This window comes from Petromyzon marinus, chromosome 11, assembly GCF_048934315.1.
Source record: "Petromyzon marinus isolate PM22_M1 ecotype Great Lakes invasive population chromosome 11, UKy_Petmar_22M1.pri1.0, whole genome shotgun sequence".
NCBI classification, from domain to species: Eukaryota; Metazoa; Chordata; class Hyperoartia; order Petromyzontiformes; family Petromyzontidae; genus Petromyzon; species Petromyzon marinus.
In genome coordinates, this window is record NC_133677.1 from 9,238,769 (window position 1) to 9,266,685 (window position 27,917).

The window sequence follows — 27,917 nt, forward strand, 5'->3', positions numbered from 1 at the left end:
GGAGATATTAGATTTTTTTTTAATAACCACTGCCTTGTTTTTGCCAAGTACTGTACGAGCAAAGAGAAGGTAAAGGCGCAGTGCTGTAATTGCTTGCTCAGGCCACTGCTGCCAGAAGGACGCCCACTAGAAGGGGCTCTAGAGAGTCCCTTAAGAGGGTATTTAGCCAACTCTGCCACAGTGGGCAAATTTATTGCAAGAGGTTGGAGATCGCACACTTTTTACCCCACCACGCGTATCGACGGACTGTGGTTGACACATTTATGCTGCTGGGTGGATAGAGGTGAGGGGACTTTAATAAACGTGACTGTGGTTTAAACGACCACAACGGGAGATCGAACCGGCGACGACCTCTGGATGAACCCACAAGGCCCCTCCCAAAATCATTTACAATGGAAACCAAGCACATAGTCAGGACGACATTTTAAATAACTTTTTGGCTTTTGAATTTAAAATGACTGAGGAATTTAGCTGTAATCTTCGGAGTTGTTTATTCTCATACAAAAAGTTGTATTCTTCAAAAGTCTTAAAAACGAATCAACTAATTTCATTAGCCTATAACATGCCCACAATCACACTGATCCTATTGAGACTGCATTTGTATTTTATGTCGCGGTAGAAGCTTGTACATAGACACACAGACAGAAGCACACAAAAGGCATTTCCGGTCCGTGTGGCTAATGGAATGTGTTTGCATGTTGTCTGCCCTGTTTTTATTATAAACTAAATATAAACACAAATGAAGATTACAAATACAGCTGAATCATACTCTTTGGTTCTTTTGGTAAGAACTGAATCAGTTGAGCGGCATGTTCGTGATCTTTACAGGGCCGTACGTTAAAATTTGGCTCAGGGTCAGCTTTAACTCATCATCCATACTGGTTGCTAAAATAAGTATCACCTGGGGAGCACCAAAAGACTGGTCCTCACCACAGGAACATTTGGGTTCTTAATGTTGACTCGTGACCGCCAGCAGAGAGAAGCACTGCCCAATGCTTGAAAGAGCAAGAAAAAATATTGACATTGATTACATGCCAGCTATTTGTGTGACCATTGGTATGAGTGATATGTATTGTATGTACACGCACACACCCATATCGGCTGTTCACTCCCAGAAATAGAGGTTTATTCGTGTTAAACCTCTGCACTATACTACACAAGTGTGCAATTTGTTTAGTTAAGTTGGAAAGCGGAGACCGCTTTCCGAACAGTGCCCCACATAGTAGCTTCTTACCATTTCAAAACCCTCTCCCTGTGGGAGCCTGTGGAGACACATTCAGCAGCTAAAGCAGATCACCTGTAACGTGGTAAGACACTGCCCATAAGGCTCTCGGAACCTGTACAGGGAAAACATTTTATTCATGCGAGTTGTGGTACGCGTTGTGCAGAGCTTGTGGTCTTAACTTGCCTGAATAACAATGTGAACTATGGTATTACAAGTGAACCTGATCACTGCTAATTACAGCCAATTGGTAGGTTACGACGTTTATACTGATGCGTAAATGATGCGAATAATCTAGGAGGCTCTCTGGTTCATAAACTTAGGCAGAACAACGTGCGTGTTGTTCTCCTTTCCTAGATATTTAGTTTGAAACATAAAAATGGACGCACAAATGCGCGTGCGAGCACGCACATGTGCACGCACGCAAGCCAGCCGTGTCACCGCATGATATGCCGACTGTTTTTTTGCATTAAACAAATTGAAACCGGACACGTTTCTGGGCTCGCTACAGGCCTTAACGCAAATTGACGGAGAGTGACACGGTGAAATGAAGCAGGTGAAAGGTCGATGTCGCTTTGGATGGGCCTTGATCACGCCACAGCGGGTGGGAGATGAGATGGGATATTTTCATGGCGACAGAAATACATACAAACCGTTAACGAGGCTGCGTTTGTTTTCTCAAGGCCTCGCGTGAAATCGGTGGCTGATTTAACTTCATACTTAATGCTCGGCGTATACATGTATCACCGGCGTTTAGAATGTGTTGAGAATGAGGGAATATGAACGTTTTACTCGCTGACAAATACAGCAGCTCAACATTTAAATGTTTCTGTCACGTGACTTCCCAATGGTCATTAATCTATATGTACTAATAGAGTACGAATATTAATGTAAGGGGTTGCTGTATTGAAATATAAAGACGAGTGGGTACTGTACTCTGTGCCTCATTGGCAAAACTTTTTGATTAACCAGCATACACATTAATTTTCCTTGAAAGAGCAGCTTGCTTTCAGCACTAATTCTCTAATTGCATACTGACATTCATTCTTCCTCTGTTCCAACTTTTATCTGAATATAAGAAAAATTGCACGTTGATGGAATTTGCATTTGCTTGACACCCCACATTGCCAGTGGTCACTCCTCTGCCTCATTGTTTTAGCATCGTCCGTCTCTCTCGCGCAGACTCTCATTCCTGTTCAACTCAAGGTGTTTATTTTACCAATATTATACGCCGCTGCCGTGTGTGGACACTGGGCCAGAAGCAAATTCGTCGGCTTGGGAAAATAGGGGAGTGGAATTCACCCCTGGGGGGGGGGGGAAAACATGAAGGGAAATGTCATTCATCTAAGTTCCACCTCAATTTAACCCCTGCTTAGAATCCTAGTGTTGTGTGGCCATCAGTGTACTATGCTATCAGATGCCAATTTGGCTAAGCGTGGCTTTCATTGTGCTGGTATTTTCTAGTAAAAAAAAAATTACCTCTCGAAGATAAACATCCGTTGGTTCAAAATACAATCGTTTGCTCATAGGAAGCCCTTGTAAAGAATCCACGAACACTTCACGTCCAGATTCCATTTAAAGTTCTGAGCGCCAAGTATGGCGCTTTGTGCCCGGCCAGAGTCTTAGCGCATGCCGTGTTTATTTTTAAAGGTTTTAACGTTCTTCTTGGTGGAATCGGTAGAAGTGCAGGAGAGATAAGGCCGCGGATGCCATGAGAAGTTTCATGGTAAAAATAAACAGATTTTGCTGGCTCGCGATTATAGCTCTGCTTGGCAAAGGCTGGATAACAAGCAGCGCATCACAACAACGTTCTAGCCGTAAGAGTGTCTGTGTGCGCTTGGCAATTTAAAACGGACTTCAGTGGGCTCTCAAAGCACCCATTAAAAGTATCGCCAACACGTAATTCAATAGCAGGCGTCTACAAGTGCTTTTACCCGTACATTAATGCCATTTTGTGCATGTGAAGTTTATGTTTGAATTAACTAACGAAGTCCTCGGTTCTAGTAATCCAGTTTGAATTTGGATTCGGCCGTATAGAGGTACTACCACGTACAAACGGCAGCACACGTTAATGCATGTGAGCTTATGCCTACAAAGACTAGGACCCCCCCCCATTATAGCCTTAACAGACTTTTGAGGGCAAGTGCTGTTAGTGAGCACATATGAGGGCCTACAAAGACAGACACACGTGTTCTAAATCACATGCATTGATGTAGCTGGTATGCAGCATAATAAATAAAACATCTCTTTTGAAAGTATTTCAGAGCCACTGTTTCCCAAAACGTATACAGAGCCGGGCATTGATATTGAAAAGCTTCATGTTAAGTTTTGTAGCGATTTAAATTATGGATTTGGTAGATTTATTCAAAACGTGATGGATGGATGTAATAGTTAACCCACGTGTGTAGCAATAAATAGACCAGAACGTTCCTTTAAAAAGTTGATCTCAAGTTCTACTTTAGCTCCTGAGCTCTCAGACTTGGCTAATTATTGAGCCTGAACAGAGGGTACGTTTCAAGTAGAATCCATGCTCTTGTATATTCTGTCTCCCTCACAAGTCACAAGCCATTCAATATTTATTTTAATGATGGACAACCTTGTTGTTGTTTAGAGGTGGCCAGTAGGTGGCAGTTACGTAAAATAAGCTTCTGACCTGCACTTATGGATCTGTCAAGAGTCATCTCCTTTGTCTGAGCATATTTGTACACAGACAATTTTATACAAGAATATTGGCCGATTATCCCCAAGCCATGCTGTCTTGAAAACGTTTTGAAGCTCACTTGTGAAATTCCTATGTAAATCAAGTCAAGGCAAAGTATCAGCCTGTTCAAAAATGGGGCTTTGGGCGGTGCACATTTCTGTCTGTTGGCATACCTGAACTCATGGTGAGAATTCCACATTCCTGTCGTAAGGACCAACCTGTCCATAAGTCAACCACAGTTGACTTTGATGCCAGTTAGGTGGTGGACTAGGTGCACAGTTATTGTTAACAGATCCGTGGGATGATTGAAATGCATGACGACCAAATAAACTAAATCGGGGGGGGAACTTAATGAGCAAGTCAAGCAAGCGCTGAAAGAACAAATGAAGGTGAGCTTTGTGAGAATCGCTTTATCTGCGAGTGGGTCTTCACAGACCTATATGCCTTTTATTTTAATGTAACTTTTAACTCGCATAAAGTTCACCGCAGGTAACCCTTTCTTTGATAGTGCACCGCGCCTTTTTTCTCTGACCCGAGTGACCCCGAGAACACATTTTTTTTATGTCTCACAGCAGCCGATATTTATTAGAACACACGGCATTATTTATTTTTCTGTCCAGGCTCAGGCATACTCCGGTTATTCACGGTACTTGAGATTGCTGTTCCCTCATTTTGATAACCGTACACTCTGTGGCAAAATGACACCTACGCGAACCTATTTACCACCAACATGTCAAGAAGACACATTCTGACGTTGCTCTTTGCTGCAGTACAAGTGCCTAAAACGACGCAGATCTTATCCGGGATACAAAGAAAACTCGGCAGCACGCTTTTCCTTTTGGAGGCAGGTTTTGTGTCTCCAATCTCTGTACCCTGGCAAAGGCTCAACTTTAACCCTGCACAAAGTCACCTCACGAGTATGGAAGGGGATAAGAGACGGCGGTGGTGCCTGCTTCATGTCTGGCGCCCAGAAACAGGGGCTCGCGAGAAACGCTGCCCCGTCACAAACTCCCAAGAACCTTCGGCGCATTCTTCAGCAGGTGTTTAATGTTCCTGACTTGTACGTTCCTTTTTTTTAATCGCTCTTATTTACGCACCCTTTGTTTTGCTTATGTTAACGGGAGGGAAAAGTTTAAGCTTCACAATCGGCCCCCGCATCGTTGAATTGCAACGGATAGTGAGAGCCGAGCGGCATCATTAGCATATAGATGTGCCGCTACAAATCCACCGAGTGGGTTTTTGGCGACAGGCTACTCTAGACGTGAGAGTAATAATTGGAGGTGTTAAGAGCAGGTTTTAAAAAGCATTGTAAGTAAACAAAGCAACGCGTTTAATATAAATAAAACTGGCAATGTGATTACACCAAATACAAATTTCGCCTCCAAACGAGTCATTTGGGCCCCCCCAGTGATCCATTAAAGTTTTTGCATTGCGCTAAGAGGCAGAAAAACTTAATTTGTTAAACAAACAACCGAGTCTAATTGCTCTTCCATTTAATTATGCTGTAAAACACGATACCCCAATCAACGCGGCTTTGTCAGCAATGCGTCTTTGTGTGTTCAAGTTTGTGTGCCTTGCTTAAGCAGCAACATATTCGAATGAGCCTGGGCTCTGAATCGACGTTTTCAGTAATGCCAGTACCCAATCTGGCCACTGAGCTCCTTACCCATATACAAATAGCTATTAAATTATTGAACTGTGTAAACAATGTCCAGAATCTCACGTATCGTTTCATAAAACCGAATTTGACCCATACATTCTGCTGCATTGAATGTGGAAAACAAGGTTCCAAAGTAGCTATTTGTTTTACTTTGAACTCTTGAATCAACTCTTCAGTGAGCACAGACCCTGAAATATATACCTGTCAGTATATTATTTCATATTGGATTTTTTGTTAAAAATTTGCACCAGCCTGGATTTGTCAAGCTTAATGAAGGTTCTAATTAGAGCCCAGCATTGACATGAGCAAGCGTGTGCACGTAGTCGCTAACACATGGCGAGTTAAATGCGAACACAGAAATAAAAATGGGAATGCAGAAATGATTGTAAAGGGAGTGACAGTGAGGATCGCCAAATAATGGGAACTCGATTGGGAAAACGATGCTGCTTGTTTGTGTGCACGCTTGGATGTTAGTGGAGTTGGTTATTTGTGTACACGCTTGGATGTTAGTGGAGTTGGTTATTTGTGTACACGCTTGGATGGCTCTGTAATCTGATACATTTTTGTTATTTGGAGGGACAGTTTTATGGAAGCCTCAATTGCGTTTTGTCTTGTTTGTATTGTCTGCCTTCCCTGTCTTGCTGTCTCGTTTGGCCGATTGGTATAATTTGCTTATAGTATCCCTAATACATTAAAATAATTCATTTACAGCTTCTTGTCAATCCACCGTTGGATGAAGGCCTCTCATTAACATGTCAATCATGGGGGTTGTTTTACCATACTTTACCATGCCGGCGAGTGTGGACGGTTGAAGGGGGGTGGGGGGGGGGTGGCCCAGGGTCCGATTGAGATATCACTCACTCATGATGTTGGCCATGGCCAAGAATCAAACTCAGGTGATTAGGTGCATTACGAAAACCACTGTGCTACTGCTCCAAATCATGAATCACTGATAATAAATAATCGAATCTTCCATTTGTGATGAGGCTGGTGGTAATTACCTACGAAACGTCGTACTCGAATTGTGAATGCTGTGGGTTTACTCTCCAACACACCGGTGTGCTGAAACCGTAACGAATTGGCATGTTTTGTTTACATGACAAACCCTACTAATTAGCAGTGTCGGGTGGTGGAAGGTTTAATGGCACATTTATATGTACATGATCTAACCCTAAAAAAACCTATGTTACGATTCTTCCATGCCTGATTCGATACACGCACCACCAGTATAAAAATCGATTTAAATAAATTCCTGGTGGCGAGAGTTTCCTTGCACTTGCTGGGTTGAGCAGCATTGGATGACCCCTCTTGGGAGCCACCGTATCCCTCGTAATGTGAAGGGCTTCATTGTGGAGGGATGTTGAAAAGAAATTCCAGCTCCTGGGAAAACATCTTGGTCTCAAGATGAACCCGATTGAATATGGAGATGACTGGCTGCGCCAAGTCAAGGGGCCCTGCCACTTCGGTTTGCCAGAGATCTCTCTCTCTTGCTTCTCAATTCAGCGTCAGATGAATAACGAGAGGGAGGCGAAGGATCGTCAGAGCTTCTTCACGTGTGTCTTGTGACGTTTGGAACTTTAACAAGGGACATTTGCTGTTGATTCGTGTGAACCAGTTGGGGTGCGTGAACTGTGCCGAGGGCAACCGTAAAATGTTGTAATCAAGTACAATTTTGTAAATGGCCTTATTGCAATAAACTCCTCCTTAACCTTGAACCATTTCCAACCCATACTGTCGCATGCTTATGACATTATTAGATAAAGCCTTTTTGTTCTGCGAGTACAGACTGCGTCAGTGATTCTAGGAACATAAATTAAAACGGAATGCAATGTCAACCTCAATGGAGAATTCGCAGAGCGGTTTGAGGTTTCAAACGGCCACGTTGGTTTTTTTTTCTCGGATAAGCAATAGACTTGGAGGTAGCCAGACAATCAGCAGTGCTCCATTGGTGAGCTGAGTGATTGTGATTCTCCAGACAATAATAGATCCTCAATTTCAGAGTCCTTTTCATTGCAATAATAAAAAAATGGCATGTCAGATATCAAACGCACAACTATTGACAACACCGCCAATTTGAAAATCCTTGAGGAGCAAACTGTAAGTTATGATTGTTGGGTGGGGAATGTTTGGCTGATTCCGTATAAATGTCAATGTCAGAAAGATAGTGGTGGGCACTAAATATTCTTGATTAAAGCTGTGATTTTAAAGCACTTTACGAGTCAAATCTGAGCCAAATCTGTGCACAGGGGAAAAAAGAGCCAGTGATGTTCAATTGGCTGTGCACTGTCTGGAAGCGATGGTTAGAAAATCAGTGCCACGTTAAGAATGTTTAATTCTTTAGATGTGTCGATAATTGGATATGGGGCAGAGAGCTAGATATAAAGTTTGGAGAACAAATGCACGTAAGAGCTGTTGTACATGTCTTTCAGATGTCTTGCATTCATTGGATTTATCAAGTCAGATAGCAAGAGCATGCATCAGATGATGTCCTCGGTGATGGATCAGAGCAGACACCACTTACTCTAAGAATTTAGAGAGAATTACTTTATTGAGTTGGTCATGTCTCCCGAACGACAGATAGGAGGCTCCCCAAGGTCACAGTAATCGGCAAACCATTGGGGAAAAATAAAATAGCCAAGGCCGTGGTGTAGATGGGAAGATGTTGTTAAAATGGATTTCAGAAAACTGTCTCTTATGGAGAAACCATGAAAAAGCATCCTCGCGTAACCCAAGGGATTCTTTGCATTTCCTACATATGATCTCAAGAGTTTGCATCGAGATTGTGAAGGTAAAGTTTGCTTTCATAACGACAATGATGATTTAGAATCAAACCACTAATTTTATTTTAGCGAATATAATCTTTATTACAATGTTTATTTAATCCAGACATTGTCCTCTGATTCTCCCCAACACTCTAACAACAGCAATTTGTCAGAATTTTTGCTTCGACAACGCACCCAAAAATGTCTGCAATGGTAACGCTCCATAAATTTGGAATTTTAAATTGCACACGCACAAACATAGGTCCATTCATGAAGCTTAATCCTTTGAAAAGTGCAACATGAATACATGTGGAATAACCCAAGTAGCAACGGCTTTTACATTTCACTTTTTAACTGGACTTTATGCAAATGCGTGTTCTCAAGCTGCAGAAATGCGTGTTTTGCTCGTGAGTCTGTTTATTATATACTTGAACGGTTATTCTATTCCATTGTATCATTAAAGTTATAAACATTAAATGTACTTGGTCAATATGCAACTTAAACGGTCAATGCCAATTCTCGCGAAAGTAGTTCAGTGATAAAATTCCATTTATACTCAAAGTATATTTCTAAATTTTCAGCTTAATATGGTGTTGATAAGGCCTGTGGTTGGTGGCTAAGAACATTCGTACATTCAGCATTGTAACGTAAAGTGAAAACATTTGACATTGAATCACCTGGTCTCTTGGGGTATAAGTTTGTTCGAGTATTTTTTTGTACAATCGAGCACAGATGCGAAATTGATGACCACATATGTTACAATTGTTATTTTGTGGAATTTACTTATCGATTACAAGATAGTTTATGCAAATGAACACATCCACAGGCATATTAAAATATACTTTGTACAATATGCACTTATTCGGTGCTCAATTTTTAAAAGAGGGTATTTACAGGTGTATTATTTGTTCAATGTCGTAATTTTAAATGTAGAAATGTAATGTCACTAAATTTAATACTTTATATGATCAGGCCTTGCATATGCAGCTTCAAAATAGTTTACAATTAAGCTGGCATATTCAAGGAATCGCCTTCACACATAACTGAGAACGTGTCCTCATTTTTCACAGCCGTAACTGCAAAGCATTTGCAGTTGCGTGCGGGAGGGTTTTTTCAAATAATTTTGAAAGATGTTGATAAATTAGTGCCTTGCTTCCAGACACTAACACTTCTTGTACGGAACACCAAAAAAAAATAACAGGGCTAAGTTAATTTCTCATTACAAGCATTTTTTTCATATTTTTCTGAGCCGCTATTTGCCCCACACACAACAGAGCATTTGTCCTCACCGTGAGTGGCGCTCCTTTGTGAGCTCGCATAACCCATCCCCGCCACCGCCGTAGTTGCACAAAAAGACCACCTAATTGCGCTTGGACATCGCCTCCAGTGCCCGTGTCCTTCTGAATGAACAAATTGGCACGGCCTCACACGGGGCCCTCCCTTCAAACGTGGACGTGTGCGCCAGCGCGTCGCATCCGTGGCCGCCGTTGCCACGAACGCCGTAAACATTTATCAGGTGCGAGGCGTAAATTTACGAGTAATGACCCTAATAGCGTGCCTGCTGCTGTCTCTCTGAATTGTTGGACGCGACCAATGATGGGTTATACTCAGCGGAGGCTGCGAAGAGTCGTGGTTTTTTTTGTTTTTAAGAAAAAAAATACCACCTCTGTGTACGCATGCACAAACGAGTGCACCTCATGCATCTGTGCATATACGCGCAGTGTCGTATTCCACTATTTGCTAAGCCGTTAAGAATAGGAGATATAGAAATGAATGGATTCTGTTGGCAGAATAAGTAAAAAAACCTTAATCACTTTTGTAATTACCGCTACCTTCTAGCAAAAAAGCGTATAATAATTTCAGGTGTTGGCCTTCAGAGCTAATTCCTGAAACTCTAAGCCTCTTATGTATTTTTCTGAGGTGAGTCGTAATGAGGAAGGTAACAAGTGTTTTTTTATGCTAGAAAAACAGTATTTTTCTTTTGCTAAGTATTTACTATTTTGACTTAATACTGAATGCTATTTTTGTAAATACAGCCACTTATCAAAGTAACTTCTAAATGCGTTTGCTTCATATAGATCCATGAGGATTTCATCAGCACTATTGCACGCAATATATTTACTAATAAACAATACAAATGTGTGTTGTCATTTTGCTAATCAAAGCATAGACATTTTATTACCCTGTGCTTTCCATACTTGACGCTGAAATGCTGTTTCAGCAAGAACAACATATTTTGAATCGACAGAAAATAAATAAATGATCAAAGCACCCTTTGTAATGGCCATGAACTGAATTTTACGTCCAAGAGATCAATACTGTTTAGTAAACAAGATGGATATGCATGCAGAAGCAGGGTTAAGGCAGTCGCCTGATTTCAGTAATGTATTGACCTGAAATTCTTAAAATGAATTCATCAATCATGACAGTCCAGGCCTCTCTGCAAAAGGGCACAAATCTGGGAGCTGTGTGGCCTCAGTGACAGGCAGATATAAAAACATCAGGATCTTCAAGTCCCTTGTTTCCGTGAGTGATCCTTGTTAATTGGATGCGCTTATAAGGGCTCCCTCGAGAAGCCGGGATGAGAAGATTGGATGTGTGGGGAAGGAGATTGGTATATTTTACCACAAAGTGGTCAAAACTGAGAGCACGGATGACTCTCGACGGTGACAAATTACGACCTGGCAACCAGAGCAATCGCCTGCGCTTGTGTGTGTGTGCGTGCGTGCGTGCTGACGCAGGTGAAGTGACGTGTGATGCCTTTATAGCTGAAACACGTGTGCAGCACTTAGAGGAACGACAAAATCAACTAAAGTCACGCAAAATCATACAAAGCGTCAAGTCGGAACAATTTTGCAGTTGCGGGGAAATTGATAGATCGCACGTTTGTAATTGGGAATGCCATCTTGGCTGGGGTCAATGGATCGCAGGAGGATGAACAATGCATCTTATCAGGCTGTTGATGTGTGCCTGTGTCTCTAAAAGCATTGCATCAAATGCGAAGATCGTATAGAAGTGAACAGGAGGACGTATGTATATATGTTTAACTTGTATGTGGGGAGCGATAACGTAGCGGCTAGCACGCTGCACTACGAAGCCGGCGGCCCGAGTTCGATTCCCGCTCACAGCCAACACCGGTGATGATTATCTAAACCTGTTCTGGGGCTCCCCGAGGTCGACTCAGCCTTAAATGAGCACCTGGTGCAGTGTGTAAACATCGCCACTGGGGAGACAAAGGCAGCTAGTGGTGGTTTTGGCCACCCACCACCTCGTGTGCTGTCCCGGCCTTCATAAGTGCTCGCGAACAGCACTTACCCCAACAGTCTGTCAAGGCTTTATCGGAGATCTTTGTCTTAATTTAATTTCTTTCACACCGTACGTAGCCAACGGTGCTTATCAGAGGACACGTCGCTGGAATGGATGATGGCCCGTGGCTGAGACTGATGACGGAATTGCAGCCAAATGAGGGAGCACGCCCAAGATTGTGTCCATTGCAGAGGTGGCGTGGATGAAATTGACTCGTGTGCAGGTACTAGGTAGATTGTTATAATGCCGGACCATAAAAGACGGCAAGGGCTTGGGAAGATCTTTATCCAGCAGTGGATGGATCATTTGTGAATAATGATGATGGGGAATAGACATAGCTGGGTTGCTTAGAAGTCATTCAGATTTTTTACATAATTTGGCGAATTCCAGCTCTGAAAATTTAAATATCCCTCTCACGGTCATGCTGCAAATCCCAATCTCATAGCAGTGTGTGGTAAATTGTGCCCCTATTGTGTGAAGATAAAAAAGGCCATTTGAAGGGTTTATCATAAGTTCCGTGGAAATCTCTCGCAGAAGGTCACACTGGTCTGGAGATTTCCTCATGGATTATTTGTCTCACGCCGATAGTGCACTGGGAATAAATGACGGTGTCTTATGTGTGTGAGGAATTTATGTATCTCAGAACATGTATCATGTTAATTTGCAGGTCATGTTTGTATTTGGGGATTTTCATTGACGTTAACATTACCTCGCAGTTGCCTACAATTTAATGTTGGCCTGATGACCTCAAAGTGGTGGGAGTATACCCACACTTTATCCCACCTGCCAATTTTTATTGCTGTGTGGACAGAAATTTCGACAGAATTTTAAGAAACGCGTCCTTTGCATGTATGTTTGTTGAATTTATTTCGCACGGTACATAGCCAACTGTGCTAATTGGGGTCCGTGGGAAGGACAACAAATTAAACACAAAAAGCAGTTCTAAAGAAATTAGTTTTCAATCTAGATTTAAAAGTACATAACTCCAGTGGCTTCCTAATATCAGAAGGAAGAGCATTCCAGACGACTGCAGAAGTGTGCATTTGAAAGCGCGCGATGCAGTGACCGTCTTGGTTTGATGACTAGCCAAAAGCCGCTGCGAGGATGACCGGAGTTTGCGTGATGGTTTATGGTCGACGACGAGATCAGCGAGGTGTTGTGGTTCATTTGTGGCAGGCACTTTGTGTGTAATGGGTGTTTCAGCTGCCGTGCCGGGAGATCAAACCGGCGAACTCCAGTGTGCTAACCATTTCACCACGGCGGCATCAGCCAACGTTATTAATGCCCACTTCAAAGCGTACCACAAACTTAAAAACAGTCGTGCCACACACATCATTACTGGACAGATGGGAGTATTGAACCACAAAAAGCCCCAGCAAACTGCCTCTGCGGTAAGGGCGTTAACCACAGCCTGTTTGAAGAAAAAAAAAACCTGCAGAAATAGTACGTGAAAAAAATTAATCTTGTAATGAGACCCGTCACCGTGTTTTTGTGATGACCTGCTTAGAAAGACTCACAAGTGACTATGTTTAGCTGGGCATGTCGAGGGGGGTGTGATATCACTGTGGTCTCATATCTCGGAGACCGCTGTCATTCCCCTCATAGACAGCGTCTGCCCTGAGTTGTGTTCAGCCCAGCCCAGGAGCTTACGCCATGTGCTCTATGTTGAAGTCATTAAGCAAGTCCAGCTGCCCTGCTTTCTCTTCCCCTAATATCAGGGTTAGCAGAGAGCCATCACAGCAGTTACCCGGTGGTTTTTTCTTGAACCATGAGACACGTCCGGCTCATACTCTTTGGTTTTATTCGGTAAAAGTCACGTAGGTAAAACAAATTAAAATAAATTGAAATGAAATAAAAGAAACATTTAAAACACGACGTTTCGGAGGCAAAGCAAGCTTCCGTCTTCAGGTGGGACCAGTCACAGCAAAATCGCTGCACTGTGACTGGTCCCACCTGAAGACGGAAACTTGCTTTGCCTCCGAAACGTCGTGTTTTAATTGTTTCTTTTATTTTTTTTGTCAATTTATTTTAATTTGTTTTACCTACGTGACTTTACCGAATAAAACCAAAGAGTATGAATCCTTGCAGTCACGAAAGCTTCAATTCTAGAATGACACGTCCGGCTCGTCCGCTGCCCGATGCCCCGTAGTTAGCTAACCGTCAAACATAGTGCGGTGTTCCTGCCATATATCAGGCTGCTTATATAATAAGCACACTTTGCAAACATTTGCTTAATTAACCTCACAGGCCTGGATTGAGCCCCGCTTATTTTTGCACTCTTGTTATGGTGAGGTGCATTTGCATGTGATCACATTAACAATTGGCCAACGGCGTGCACAGTCGACTCATTAGATAAAAATAAACGTATTGTTAGCAGGTAAATAATTGGGTATGCTCACATTTGTTCCCACAGTCGATTAGCTGCGTTTTAGTACATTGCGTGCACGTTTTAAGAATAGCCTATGACCAAATCACCTCGTCTTGTCAGGATTTCGGTACAATTGAGCCTGGATAGTATTTGGACGGGCAACCAACTGAGGCATGACACGCATGCATGTATTGTAGGCTGTTGCGGGGCTACATTGTAGACAGCAGAGGGCAGCGCAGAAAAAAAATCCATTGTTGAACTGTACGTGTATGCTCTCACCTATATGCTTCACACCTGCAACCAGTCTGGTGAAGTATGGTAAAAATAACCCTCTTCAACCCATACAAGTGTGGGGATTCCCTCATCCAGCAGTGGATTGTGCATGTTCTAAGCAAATCAGAAACGTACATCACGACATTCTCATTGCCAGGACAGGAACGACTTGGCACTTCGTGCAAGTGGGCCTTGCTCATGTGATATAGACAGTATGTATGCATATATACGTACATTGATCGTTTGTCAACAATATCCATTTATTGGGTTACATAAACGCGCGCATAGTGGGCGTATGCACTGCGGTGCGTGCTCATTGGAATGCTTTGCATACGCGTGCGTCTCATGCACAGGCTGGTGGCCTCGCCGCAATCCCCGCTGCCGGAGGTTCCTTTCTACGCGGCGTTGCCACTGCGGAGATTTGCGCGCAGCCCGGCGAACCAATGGGGCTGCAACGGGGGGGCCAAGAAAACCCTGCACGGAATGCCCTTCGCCGAGCACGGCGCGCACACACGCAGCCGGCTCGAGGTCTATAGAGTCGCGCGGATGCAAGAGTCAAATTCTCGGCTGTAAGGACCATTGGGAAAAGGCGGCTTGGCTTTTAGCCTTTGGCCGCAGGTGGTGCTGAGCCGGCGGTGGAAATTCCACATTGCCGAGGCAAAGTCCAGTCCATCCATAGGACGAGCAAAGCTTAAATAGATCGGTGTATATATATAGGCATATAAATAATGAAACACTCGGGTGATTCCGGAACAGAAGGCAGAAGGGATACGGAGGGTAATGAAGCCAGACATTGACGACAGCGGTGTATCACCCAGGAGTATAATCAAGAAGACCCAACCATCCCCACTGCCTACGCACATGCACGCTCGCACACTGCGCCTACCGCGCAAAAACCCCTCACCGTCTTCACAGCACAGCTCTACATCCCCCCCCCACCACCCCATTCATTCCTCCTGCTCCTCCCGCCGTCCTCCCAACACCGCCACCCCCGGGGCCCATTTCCATCCCGTTACCCGGCACCAGATGGGCTCTTCGTCGCCCAGCGACTGTCGCTTGGAGACGCGGGCGGCCGTGGAGATGGTGAATCTGCCGCCTGGCGATGGCGGAGGTACGCTGGGGGGGGGGGGGGGGGGGACGTTCAGGCGCGAAACGGCTGCACGGTCCGTCCCAGGTGTGCGTCCGTAATGAATTCGGCAAGGTTACACCGAAAACGGATTATGGCTTGCGGCAAATTGGATTTGTGAATATTTTTTTCTCTTACTCTGCGCCCCCCCCCCCTCCTTCTTGAATGCTGCTGCAGGTGCGTGTGTTTGCCAATGGCATTGTATGGCCAAAGTGTGTGTGTGTGTGTGTTTCATTTTGAAGGAGATGCCTCGCTGTTGTGTGTTAATTACCCAGTTCAAAAGTCGCCCCCCCCCCGCCACTCCTTTAAGTGTGGGAAAAAAACTGCAAATTAATTTGTGATGATACTAATGAAAAAGGATGGGTTTTAAAGCCTTAATTCTGCCATTGGGATTAAAGGCTGTGCCGCTGAAACAATTTTAAATGCCTGTCGTGCAAAAATACCCTTCATAGCGATTCTGTGCATTCAGCAAACCAGAGCAAAGTCCAGTCAGCACTAACCTGATCTGTCACACTAACTTTGCACCTCTTCAGTGAAACGGCCATCGACATTGGTAGTAGGTTTTAATTAGCTGGTGATAATTACATGTAAACAAAGGGAACAAAAACTTAAAGAATACCCAGTTTATTGTGGAAGGTCATGCATTGCCCCAGGGTATTATAGACAAAAGTATGCAATGTACAAGTACTTATTTGATAGCTACTCTTGCAATATTAAATAAAGTTTTACCTTCAGTTTTGTGCTACAGTTGGTCTTACCGTATGGCAATAATAGCCACCAACGCACGGGCACGTCTTCTTGGTTCTTTCGGTAAAGTCACGTAGAATGGAAATAAAATAATAAAAATTAAACAATAAAATAAAATTCTCACGACGTTTCGGCCACAACACAAGTAGCCTTCTTCAGGTGAAGGAACAGAACTGTCAGGACGACAGCGCTTCAGTGAACACTGCTAAGCTTGGCAGCTGTGTTTTAAGCTGGGTGGGAGGAGCAGAGCGCCTTGACAAAGGAGTTTACATATCAACAGGAGAATTTAGCATTGAAGTAGCTGTGATAAAGTGTTGGATTAGCAGGGTGTTAAAGTCAGAAATTAGCATGTAACTGGGAGATTTGCATGATGTTAGTGTGAGGGATTAGCATGTAACTGGTCACAGAAGTAGCTATGTTAAAGTCAGTTTACATATCAACAGAGGCATTTAGTATATTGACGCTAAAAAACTGCAACTACCCAACTATCATACAATAAGCCGATGTGAAAGAACTAAGTATAAACTACATCAATATAATAAATGTACTCAATATATTCTTCAATAAGTTGAGCTATGAACATAAAGTAACTTGGTATACACTACACTATATAATGAATACCATATAGTAAACTGATAAAAAACTAAAATATAAACTACATCAATGTTATCAATAAACTCAATATACTCTCCAATCAGCTGAGCTACTAACAATAAGTCGTTATACATTACAATTCTATGTCGAAAAAAGTGGCGGTTTCTTTTTTCTTTTCAACGTTAGCACCACGGAAAGCGACGAGCTTTGTTCAGACGGACGAGTCCATCTATGCTCGGAACGGAGGAGGGGGGAGAAACAGCCACGATGCGCTGGTCTGTCCTGTGTTGCGTTACAACTATGCTATAAACTAGACTACTATACATTACAATGTTATACCTTCCAATCTAAACTACATTGTATAATATCGTATACACAGCCCAATGTAAGCTCTAACATGCACTATATTGATATGTCTCCAACTAAACTTTTTTTCTACATTACACGACTATGCACCGTAATATACACTGCCATAGACAAACCCCACCCTTGAATTATACGATGCGTTACTGTACACTACCCTATACTTTAGACTATAAAATATTAGACTTGTAATATTACACTATGTATTATTCTACCAACCCTACTGTATACCACACTGCTGTATATTCACTATGCAATTACAATACTATATATTGTCTTGTGAGTTATGTTAAACATTACACTGTTATACTATTTATTATTATACAACATACTATAAACCATACCATTGACCATCGTGTGAAAGGTATTAAGAGGCAGTGCCAGCGAATGGACTGCGGTCTGAAAGTCACCGTAAAATACAATCAATCAAGAACCGAAATGGTTTATAACGTCTTTCCAATGGTTACTAAGCCAGAATCCATCTTCTCGGTTGAAATTGTCTCTGTGTTTGTATATGTGGATGGCCTCATGAACGAATCTTTCATGGTAGCCGGATGGCTTGCAGAGAACCTCCGTCTTGGAGAAGTCAATGTCATGTGAGCCCACTGAATTATAACAGTGATCTGCCACGGCTGAGGTGTTCGTCCTACCGTTTTCAAGTCTGCTTTATGGTCACAGATGCGGTCCGATATATGTCGTTTGGTTTCTCCAATGTAGCTGCTACCACAGAGGCAACTTAGTTTGTAGACGCCCGGGTACTGTATGTCTGGAACCACATCTTTACAGACCGAACCAGATCACGGATTTTATGTACTGTGTTGAATCGGACCTGGATCTTGTGTTTATTCAGGATTTTGGAGATCTTTTTTTGTGACCCCCGTAATGTAGGTTAAGGTGATGGTTTTGAATGGCTCCTCAATAGGATCCTTCTTCATGGTTGGAGTGATGGCTTTGCGGATTGTGTAGTCGGAGTAACCATTAGCCTTGAGAGCTTGGTGTACGTGCTTGAGTTCACTGGCAATGTGTTCCTGGTCGGAAATGCATTGGGCTCTATGGTATAGAGTCTTGATGAGGGAATTCTTCTGGGATGGATGGTGGTGGGAATCCGGTTTTAAGTAAGCATCCGTATGGGTAGCTTTCCTGTAGGCAGAGTGGCTCATTGAACCATCAGGTCTCCTTTTAATTAGGACATCCAAAAAGGGTAGCTTGCCATCTTTTTCTACTTCCATGGTAAATCTGATGGCTGGGTGTATGGAATTGATGTGGTCGAGGAATTGGTCTAGAGCAGGCCGGCCATATGGCCAGATGACAAAAGTGTTATCCACGTATCTCTTCCATAAGGTCGGGCACAGAGTGGCAGTCTGGATGGCGTCAGTCTCAAATTTCTCCATGAAAACGTTGGCTACAACCGGAGATAGGGCGGAGCCCATTGGGGTGCCCTCAGTTTGTTTGTAGAAAGTTCCATTCCAGGTGAAGTATGTGTTGGTTAAGCATTGTCTCACCAGGGGGGGTACATCAGTATGCAGTCCTTGATGAACCAAGTCTTCAATGATTGCGATGGTGTCAGGTACAGGAACTTTGAATAAGAAAGCCACATCAAAACTGACAAGCAGGTCGTCTGGGGACAGGGAAATACCCTTGATTGTCGATACCAGGTGAGTAGAGTTTAGTACCGCAGAGGTGGTTTTTCCAGTAAAAGGCAGCAGGATTTAATACAGAAAACGAGCCAGTTTGTAGGTGGGGGAGTTGATAGTAGAGACGATGGGACTAAGGGGTGTATCTTCTTTATGTATCTTTGGAAGGCCATATAATCTTGGTGGCCTGGCCGCAGAAGGTTTCAACGAGAACTGTTTGGTTTGAGCAATTAATGCTGTTGAATCAGAAATGATTTTGTTGGTTTTAGTGACGAGGCTGTTGGTGGGGTCTCTTCTTATTTTTGTATTGCTGCCATCGTTGAGTAGTTTCTGAATTTTGTTGTTATATTCTATTTTGTCCATGATGACAGTGGCATTGCCCTTATCGGCTGAGAGGATGACAATGTCATCCCTCTTTTTTAATTGAGATAATTCAAAGCGCTCATCTTTGCTGATGTTTCTAGCTGGCATCTTAGCGTTTTTGATGGTTGCAGCGATTTCAGATCTTGTTACGTCTGCAGCGATGTGACCCAGACCCCTGAGTGCCACGTCGACATGGGCAATGATATCATTAACTGGTATGTGTCTAGGTGTGACTTCAAAGTTTAGCCCTTTAGCTAAAACGGTTTTCAGACCATCAGAAGTAGAACTGTTACTGCGATTAATTACGACTTTGTTAACGTCTAGCTTTTCGATGTGTGGGTCTGATTTCTTGTTGGAGAGGCGGTTGAATTTGGAAATCAAATTGTCCTTACATTTGGTCGACATAGTGGCAGCTGAAGAGGCACGTGTTTTAGTGTGGTCGAAAACAAATGTTCGATACAACCACCTTCCAGCCCGCTTTGCCGTGTAAAAAAAAAAACAAGATAATTTGAGAGCCTTCAATGAGTAATGAACTTTATATAACCCCCTCCTAACATTTCCATTCTGAGAGAGAGGCCCGGCTGCAATGCTTGCAAAGCTCTAAGTAGGGCATCGTTGTGATGTTCGTGCGATGAGATTTCAAAGAGAGCCGTGTCCCTGAGAGGGCGCTGATCCCACCCAAACAGCCAAACTTGACTTGGTGCTGTGGCAGAGATAAAACAAATAGGCTCTCTTTTTTTGTCAGCTGCTATTTTTGCCCAACAGCTTAAACTATCATCATTATTACCATCATCATCGTTATTGTCGTCATTAATGTGATTCCTTCTCAGCGTAGTGGATTTGCAAGCTCGACATTGATGGCTGTCTTATATTTTTCAGGCACCTTCCCCCCTCACTCCCTCGTTTTCCCATCTCTGGCTTGCGTCTTCTTTATGGGGGTGCCTTGAGCCCTTACATCTAGTGTCGTGCACCCTCTAACATTAGTTCCTTTGACTTGGTAGGGGAATCAAAGCCCCTAAAGTCATCGCCTCCCTGCACAAACGAACGTGAGGGCAGTGATCGTCTCCATTGGTGGCCCCGAGCCAGTGGTGGAAATTCCTCATTTATAAAAATGAGAGCTAATCGAAAAATTGGTAGAATAGTTTAATCTGGATGCTGCCATGCTGAAATGGCTCGCACACTGGACTTGCAATCCAGAGGTCGCCGGTTTTATGTTCCGGTGTTTAGAACGGTTGGGTAAGTACGGTGTAAAAGAAGTTCAACATACATAAAACAATGGACACATTTCTGTAATCCGCTCTATCTCCATCCATTCAGCAGTATAAATGGGTACACACCACAATGAATCGTTAGCTCGCATGTGGTGGGATAAAGTCAGCATTTCCACCTCTTCGACCCATCTGGCCAGTGTGGAAGAGTAGGCCAAATACACTCCAGTGGAACGCTCTAAAGCTCCCTCTAGCGGTGGCCAGTCGTGGCATAAAAAAAGCAATCGCAGTACCTTCAATCTGTACCTTGAACCATTCTTTTCCTCCAGTACAAAAATGGATAATATTTCTTCAGTGTTATTCTTGCACAAATGTCGTTGGTGCCTGTATCCTATAAAAAAACGACGATAGTGATTGATTTATTCGACAAGTTGCAAGAAACGAACGCGAAGCGATTTGGCGTCGTGCAACTAATGGTACGGGGTGGAGGGGGGGCCCTCCTTTTTTGACAGACACATTAGACCCCCACGACATTGTATTGAGTGCCCAGGTGTTAATTGATCCACACGTGTATGTTAATCCCTAACACCACACAGCCCCGCGGCAAATAATCACCATTACGCTGAACATTTCCTTTTCCCATGTGTGCACGGCTTTGAGAACGAGCCACCACCTCTGGCAGGAAGGGTATTCTAATGCACATTGGCCTTTGACTAAATGACACATTAATGGACTCGGTGAGATGTATTGTTTTATTCACAGCAGTTGCATTTTATAGTTACTTTTTGCAATGCTATCTGTAACACACACACACCCGCAAAAAACTTGCATTCGCTCATTCTGATATTGTCATTCGTAAAGACCACGATGCCCGAACAATTCTGCCTGTGTTTGTCAGAATAGCCTCGCAAAGTTTGTCTGTGTAGAGTATTTGGCCGACCTCCAGTTGCGGGTTGGCCTAATGAAAATGGAGCAGCGGTTGATGAAAGGACATTTAAAAAGAGAGTCGTGTTTTCCGCCGATGGGTAGGGCAATGGCCAGTGCTTTCAGTTTCCCCTAAACAGTTTCAAATTACCACTCTCATTTGTGAAGGCGCAGTAAGGCTATTACAGTGTTTTATATGAAATAACAATTTGACGATAAGGCAATTTCCATTTATTACTTTTTAGTTAGATTTATGAACCGTACCAACTGTGTACAGTAGGTAATAAATTCCTCGCCTTTTCATGGGAAGACGGAGTTTGCTCTAACTGAGCACACAGTGTGCTGCTGGGAGCCCAGCGGAGAAAATTAAACGCTTGGGATGTTTACCCTGCATCGCCCAATGGACAGCGTCGCTTGTGATCTGCGTTTAGTTTTCGTTCCACATCCCGCTGCTTCGGGTACGTAGAACACAAAATGCACCACTCTGTACGTGCGTGGCATCAAATGCGCCCTTTATTTAAAAAAAGCAAGAATAATATCCTGATGTTGGTGTTGGAGTTTCATCGGTAGGCAATGAGATGCCCTTTTGGAGCTCCTGCAGGCAACGGTAGCCATCACATCAAGCCAAGAAAAACGGTCTTGGGAAATGTACAGCGTGGACCTGGCTCTGGAGCCACTTCACGCGGCCTCTCTTGCCCAACAACCGGCGAATCCTTCCATTATCCTCTCAGTGGTTCGCCGCATCTCACCTGCTATATTCACACATATTTACGTTTCAGACCTGAGCAATACCAAATTAAACTTGAAAAAAACCTTTATATATTTTTCATGAATTTATCCGAGATCATATAACTCGGAGCGCTGATTTAATCACAGATGGCTGGGACCCAGAAATGCATTCATGCCAGTGACTTTTGAGATGTGAATTAGCAATGGTGCGATTGTGAGTCTGCATGTTTCATTTAACTTCGTGTTCACGAAACCTTGTGTATGTTTTCGCTGCAGTAAGCCATTCCTCTGCGACGGGTTCAGTTGCTCTGTGCTTTGACCATTTTTTTGCCTACAAAAACAATCTGTGCTCAATTCCTGCAGAGCCCACCTCTCCTTGATGACAAAGTTCAAGAGATACCGTGGGTAACCGGCATGCACCGAGGGAAGGCTTTGAAGCATTTCTCTTGAAAATCAATCCCTCGTGAGATACACTGCGGCCGTTGGACATCTTTAAAATTCAGTGAAGATCGGTCAAAACTATTACTTTCAATGGATTTCTATGGATCGTTGCATCTGTGATAGGGAACATATACACAGTACGGGCCCCGATGTCCATGGGTTTGCACATGTTCCTTTTTGTTTGGTTTTTGGTGAGAATCCGCCGGTCTCTTGTGCCAGCAATGTGACAAATCACCAAGGTGGTTTGTTTGAGGTATATCTTCAAGAAGTGAGTCAATCCCTCGTGAGATACACTGCGGCCGTTGGACATCTTAAAAATTCAGTGAAGTCGGTCAAAACTATTACTTTCAATGGATTTCTATGGATCGTTGCATCTGTGATAGGGAACATATACACAGTACGGGCCCCGATGTCCATGGGTTTGCACATGTTCCTTTTTGTTTGGTTTTTGGTGAGAATCCACCAGTCTCTCGTGCCAGCAATGTGACAAATCACCAAGGTGGTTTGTTTGAGGTATATCATCAAGAAGTAATCAACAACATCAGCAGCAGCAGCTGTCTGTCCACTGTTGGATTAAGGCCTCCACATGCTGCCACCATCCTTCTTGGGCCTGCGATGCCAGAAACCGTCTGCTGCTTATGAACTGATTTCGTTCCTCTATCTTCACGGTGGTCATCCTATCGCTCACTTTCTTCATTAGCTGTAATCCTGTCACCAGTCTCGTTCACTAGCCATCATCTCTTGTTTGTGATATCTGTGATTCATGTTTGTGATGTCTGTGATTCATATTTGTAATGTCTGTGATTCAAAGTTTGTTCTGTGGCGTTAATTAGCTGTGCCAGTTTAATAGGTAGGCTTTCACGACCAATATTCATAATAAAGGTTTTTGGGTAGGAGCGCATAAGTATAATGTGTCTTAACCCTCCACCACCCGACACAGCCAGTAAGGTTTGTCACATAAACAAAACGTGCCAATTAGTTTACTACTTCAGCCCACCGGTGTGTTGGAGAGTAAATCCACAACATTTACAATTTGAGTACCATGACATTTCGCTGGCAGTTACATCAACCAGCATCATCAAGCGATTTTCCAAAATAGTGAAGCAATCCACCTGCTTCCGGTCTTAAATAGAGCAAGATGACGCCATCACTGTGAGCCAATCAGCTGCGGAGAGGGGAGGGGGGGTTGTTGTAATTATATAGCAATAGATTGTTATTCTATGGTTCATTCGGTAAAGTCACGTAGATAGAAAAAATTATAATAATCCATCCCTGAAGAATTCCCTCATCAAAACACTACACCATAGAGTTCAGTGTATCTCCGGCCATAAAGACCTGACAAGTGAACTCAAACGCGTACATCAGGCTCTGAAGGCGAATGGATATTCTGACTACACAATCCGCAAAGCCATCACCCCAACCGTGATGAAGCAGCCATCTGACGATCCAGTCAAATCCATCACCTTACCTTACATAGCAGGGATAACCAAAACGATTTCCAAAATCTGGAACAAACACAACATCCAGGTTCGATTCAACACAGTGCACAAAATTCGTGACCTGATCCCATCTGTGAAGGACAAGATTCCTGACATGCCATATCCCGGCGTCTACAAACTAAGCTGTATCTGCGGCAGCAGTTATATTGGGGAAACCAAACGACATGTCTCGGACCGTGTTCGTGAACATAAGGCAGATCTGAAACATGGCAGGACCAATACTTCTGCCGTGGCTGATCATTACTTTAATGCGGCTGACTCACATGAAATTGATTTCTCTAAGACGATGGTACTTTGCAAGCTGACTGGCTATCAACAAAGATTAGTTCACGAAGCCATCCATATATACAGACACAGACACAATTTCAACCGAGACAACGGTTTTAAACTCCGCAATCATTGGAAAGATGTCATCAAGCACTTTGGGTCATGACTTGATTTGTGTTTTCTTGTCCACCTCCACCGTCAGCAGTGTGGTATGTGAAGCGAGGTGCAATGCTTTGATTGGTGTAGACCTACTGCCGGTGTTGGAGCCTTCTCCTACATTAACATTAGCTGCCCCGCCCATCTCTAAACCTTTATAAACAGCTCTTTGATTGGTGTAGACCTACTGCCGGTGTTGGAGCCTTCTCCTACATTAACATTAGCTGCCCCGCCCATCTCTAAACCTTTGTAAACAGCTCTTTGATTGGTGTAGACCTACTGCCGGTGTTGGAGCCCTCTCCTACATTAACATTAGCTGCCCCGCCCATCTCTAAACCTTTATAAACAGCTCTTTGATTGGTGTAGACCTGCCGGTGTTGGAGACCTCTCCTACATTAACATTAGCTGCCCCGCCCATCTCTAAACCTTTATAAGCAGCTCTTTGATTGGTGTAGACCTACCGGTCGGTGTCGGAGACCTCTCCTACATTAACATTAACTGCCCCGCCCATCTCTAAACCTTTATAAGCAGCTCTTTGATTGGTGTAGACCTACTGGCGGTGTCGGAGACCTCTCCTACATTAACATTAGCTGCCCCGCCCATCTCTAAACCTTTATAAACAGCATACCCTCAGAGGCTCACCTCCCTGTTCCCGATGACGACCGCTTGTGTTGAGATCGAAACGTCGTGATTTTTTGTATTCTTTTTTTAGGCAATTTATTTTCACTTTTATTATTTTATTGCTTTTCTTTTTTCTATCAACGTGACTTTACCGAAAGAACCATAACATATGAATTCCTGCAGTCACAAAAGTTCTAGTCAAAATTGTATAGATTGTTAATCACAGTTGATTAGCATGTGGTGGTGCCTTTGCAAGGAATACAGTTGTAAGGTGTATTACATAATAAAACGCTTCCAGGTGCACAAATCCTGGAGATGTCAGCACGGTTAAAGTTATTTGTGTTTCTCTCAATTTAAATAAACTCGAGAATTAGTCTCGACCAGTAATTAGTTTTATGCAAGACTTCACCATTATCAAAATTAATTGAATGTCCTTGTTGGCAAGTATGTTCTGCAACTGGCAGAATTCCAACTTTTGGAAAATGTGTATGGACACATTTGATCTTTTACATGTATGCAGTTTTATGGTACTGTAGTCATTCTCATGCTTTCAAGAGGAGTTTACGGTTCCCTTTAAAACGCCTTTGCTTTGATTGCCCGTAGTTTGTTTTGGAGTACTGATTTGTACTTTAGAGGCGTGGTGAGCAGGTTGTACCAATCAATCGGAACCATTAACCTATTTAAACAAAGTTAAACTAACGTCCTATCAATTGTTTCCTTTTAGCGTTGAAAAAAATAAATGCAATGACATTTACATTTCTATGGTTTCCATTTAAATAAGCATGAGTCACAACTCCTGACTGTCAACACATCTATACGAATCCCTTTTCTTATTTAACGCTTTTCTTTTCGTTTTTTTTGTTTGCTCCAAAAGTACCACACACACACACAAAAGGAACTCACTTTTGGAAATTCTGGCAAGGTGCAGGGGCAGGATATATATAAAAGAGAAAACAAACTCCCACGGACTGGATGAATTCCTGTGAGCTTGCCGCAGAGTTTGGCGGAAACAAACCCCATTGAAGTCGGAAGTTGGCAATGCCAGCTCATGCAGCATAGAAACGTTTTCTGTTGCTTGTGTTACGGGCATGCGGTTTCCTTGAAAGGCCGGTATTGTTTGTGTTTGTGTGCCGGAGGAGGGCTCTTGCCAGTGTCACAGCAAGCACACCATTCCCGGGTTTTGTTTGTCCGGTAGCTTCCGTGCTCAAAAGGTGATGTAATGTCTCATCTGTCACGGGCACCATGAATGTGATCATTCATGAAACGTTGCTGTAATTTATTTTTGTTTGTGTTTTTTTTCTCCTCCCTTTGTTGTTGTTGTTGTTGTCGTTGTAGCGGCAGCGGTGGTTGGTAGTGATGGTGGTAGGGAGGTCTGGAATAGTCACATGAGAATTGTGACACGAAAAACGTTCTCAAATCCATTGGAACTTGTCAGAGCGAGTTGAAATCCAGGTCAGCTTGTGCGTTCGAGTCATTTGCATTTATAGTGGCACAACTGTGAGTGTGCAAAACAAGCCGTTAAAAGTTGCATGCTGTTTGACGACGTACAAATGAACCCGTGTGCAGTTTCACATTGCAGCTTTCCAAAGTTTGTGCAGTCTTCAGAAGGAAATAAAAAATAAAAACAAGCCTTAATTAAATGCGTGGAATTGCGAGCTTGGCTTGTCCCCCTGCAGCCTTGTTGCACGTTTTTTTCCTTTTCAAAACACCACTTTACAGTATGCTTTCAGCTTGTAGCAGTGCATTCTATTTTGTGCATACAAAAATAACATTCAGACAACAGCAATTAATCATTTGCTGCATGTAATAATAATCTTACTGGGAGGTGCCGTGCCAAAGAGCTTTCTATCCAAGATTGGAAGATGTGGTGAGTTCAAATCCCAGCGTATTTGTCAGACTGCACAGGCAAATGTGGAATTTTACAGCACGCGAGTCAGGGCTTCTAGGTGTATGAGCCACCAATCCGTGTTCATTTGAGCCGGGAGACCTGCCTTCAAGTTGCACGTTGAACATTTTCGAACAAAGTTTGCGTGTGGCTATGCGGCGACAGAGTGATCATTCAGAAGCGTTAGAAAAGCTCGCAACGTCGCCGATTAAATATTCACGCAAGCGGCAACCGCGTTCAACCGCAGCCGAGCGGTGACGCACGCGATGTTCGCAGAAACTTTAACTTCCGTGACCTCTGCTGGATTGAAGAGGAACTGTGTGCAAGTGAAATCGTATACAGTATTGTGACCTTTGCACGGAAAGCTTTTGACACGTACACGCACAGCACATACGGAGAGATTTCGGCGGGGGGGGGGGTCGCAGTGTTAAAAAAAAATGCGAAACGGGTTGCTCGGTGGCACGTGTCTACCATGTGACGCTCAGCTGCTGCTTTGAGAAATGCTACCCATGCTCACGATGGGGCGAGTGAGAGCAGTGTGGGTGGGTGGGGGGGTGATGTTGATGAGCTAGAGGGATTGCGAGGGAGAGGCTTGGCAAACGCCAACTGCGTGACCAGAGCACACAGGGGCGACAGCATCCCAGACTGACACGGCATCGGCGCATTCTCAGCCGTGGCGTGCGTGTCGCCTCATTGGAATTCTCTGGGCAGCGTTGCTCTCGGTGCACTCGGGTTCTGAGCCGTGCCACATCTTTGCTCAACATTGGACGGTTTTTCTTGGGTGTCCCAGTGTTTGCCGGGGGTAATTTTGCTGGCGTCTGTACCAAATTGTCACATTTTCCCAAATCTCACAAATTGCTTGTTTTAGTCGGAGGTCATTTCGGTGTTGTGTATGGAGTACTGACCAGCGTGGCGAAGTACAGTAAAAAGATCAACGATAATCCATCACCGAGACAGTACGGGTAGGCTTTCATCCATCAGTGTATTGACAAACGTCTATAAATTGTCATATCAGAGTACCGATGACGTTTTCCTATGGATAGACTGGCGGCCTGCCACGCGATTGTG

At 43.6% G+C, this 27,917-nt stretch overlaps 1 protein-coding gene across 6 annotated transcripts in view; it reads left to right on the forward strand.

The window, feature by feature from the left end:
- The window catches only part of MARCHF5 (membrane associated ring-CH-type finger 5), a 184,812-nt gene that overhangs the window by 125,375 nt on the left and 31,520 nt on the right, over positions 1-27,917 (forward strand). For 2 of the 6 annotated variants that reach the window (XM_032952079.2, XM_076066362.1), the window contains exon 1: positions 15,261-15,403. The exons of 3 other annotated variants lie outside the window; for them this stretch is intronic. In XM_032952079.2, the coding sequence (XP_032807970.2) occupies positions 15,319-15,403 (85 nt within the window). In that variant the 5' untranslated portion in view covers positions 15,261-15,318. Of the gene's footprint in view, positions 1-15,260; positions 15,404-20,320; positions 21,710-27,917 lie in introns of those variants that run through there. One more of the 6 variants, XM_032952080.2, reaches the window with a different exon arrangement.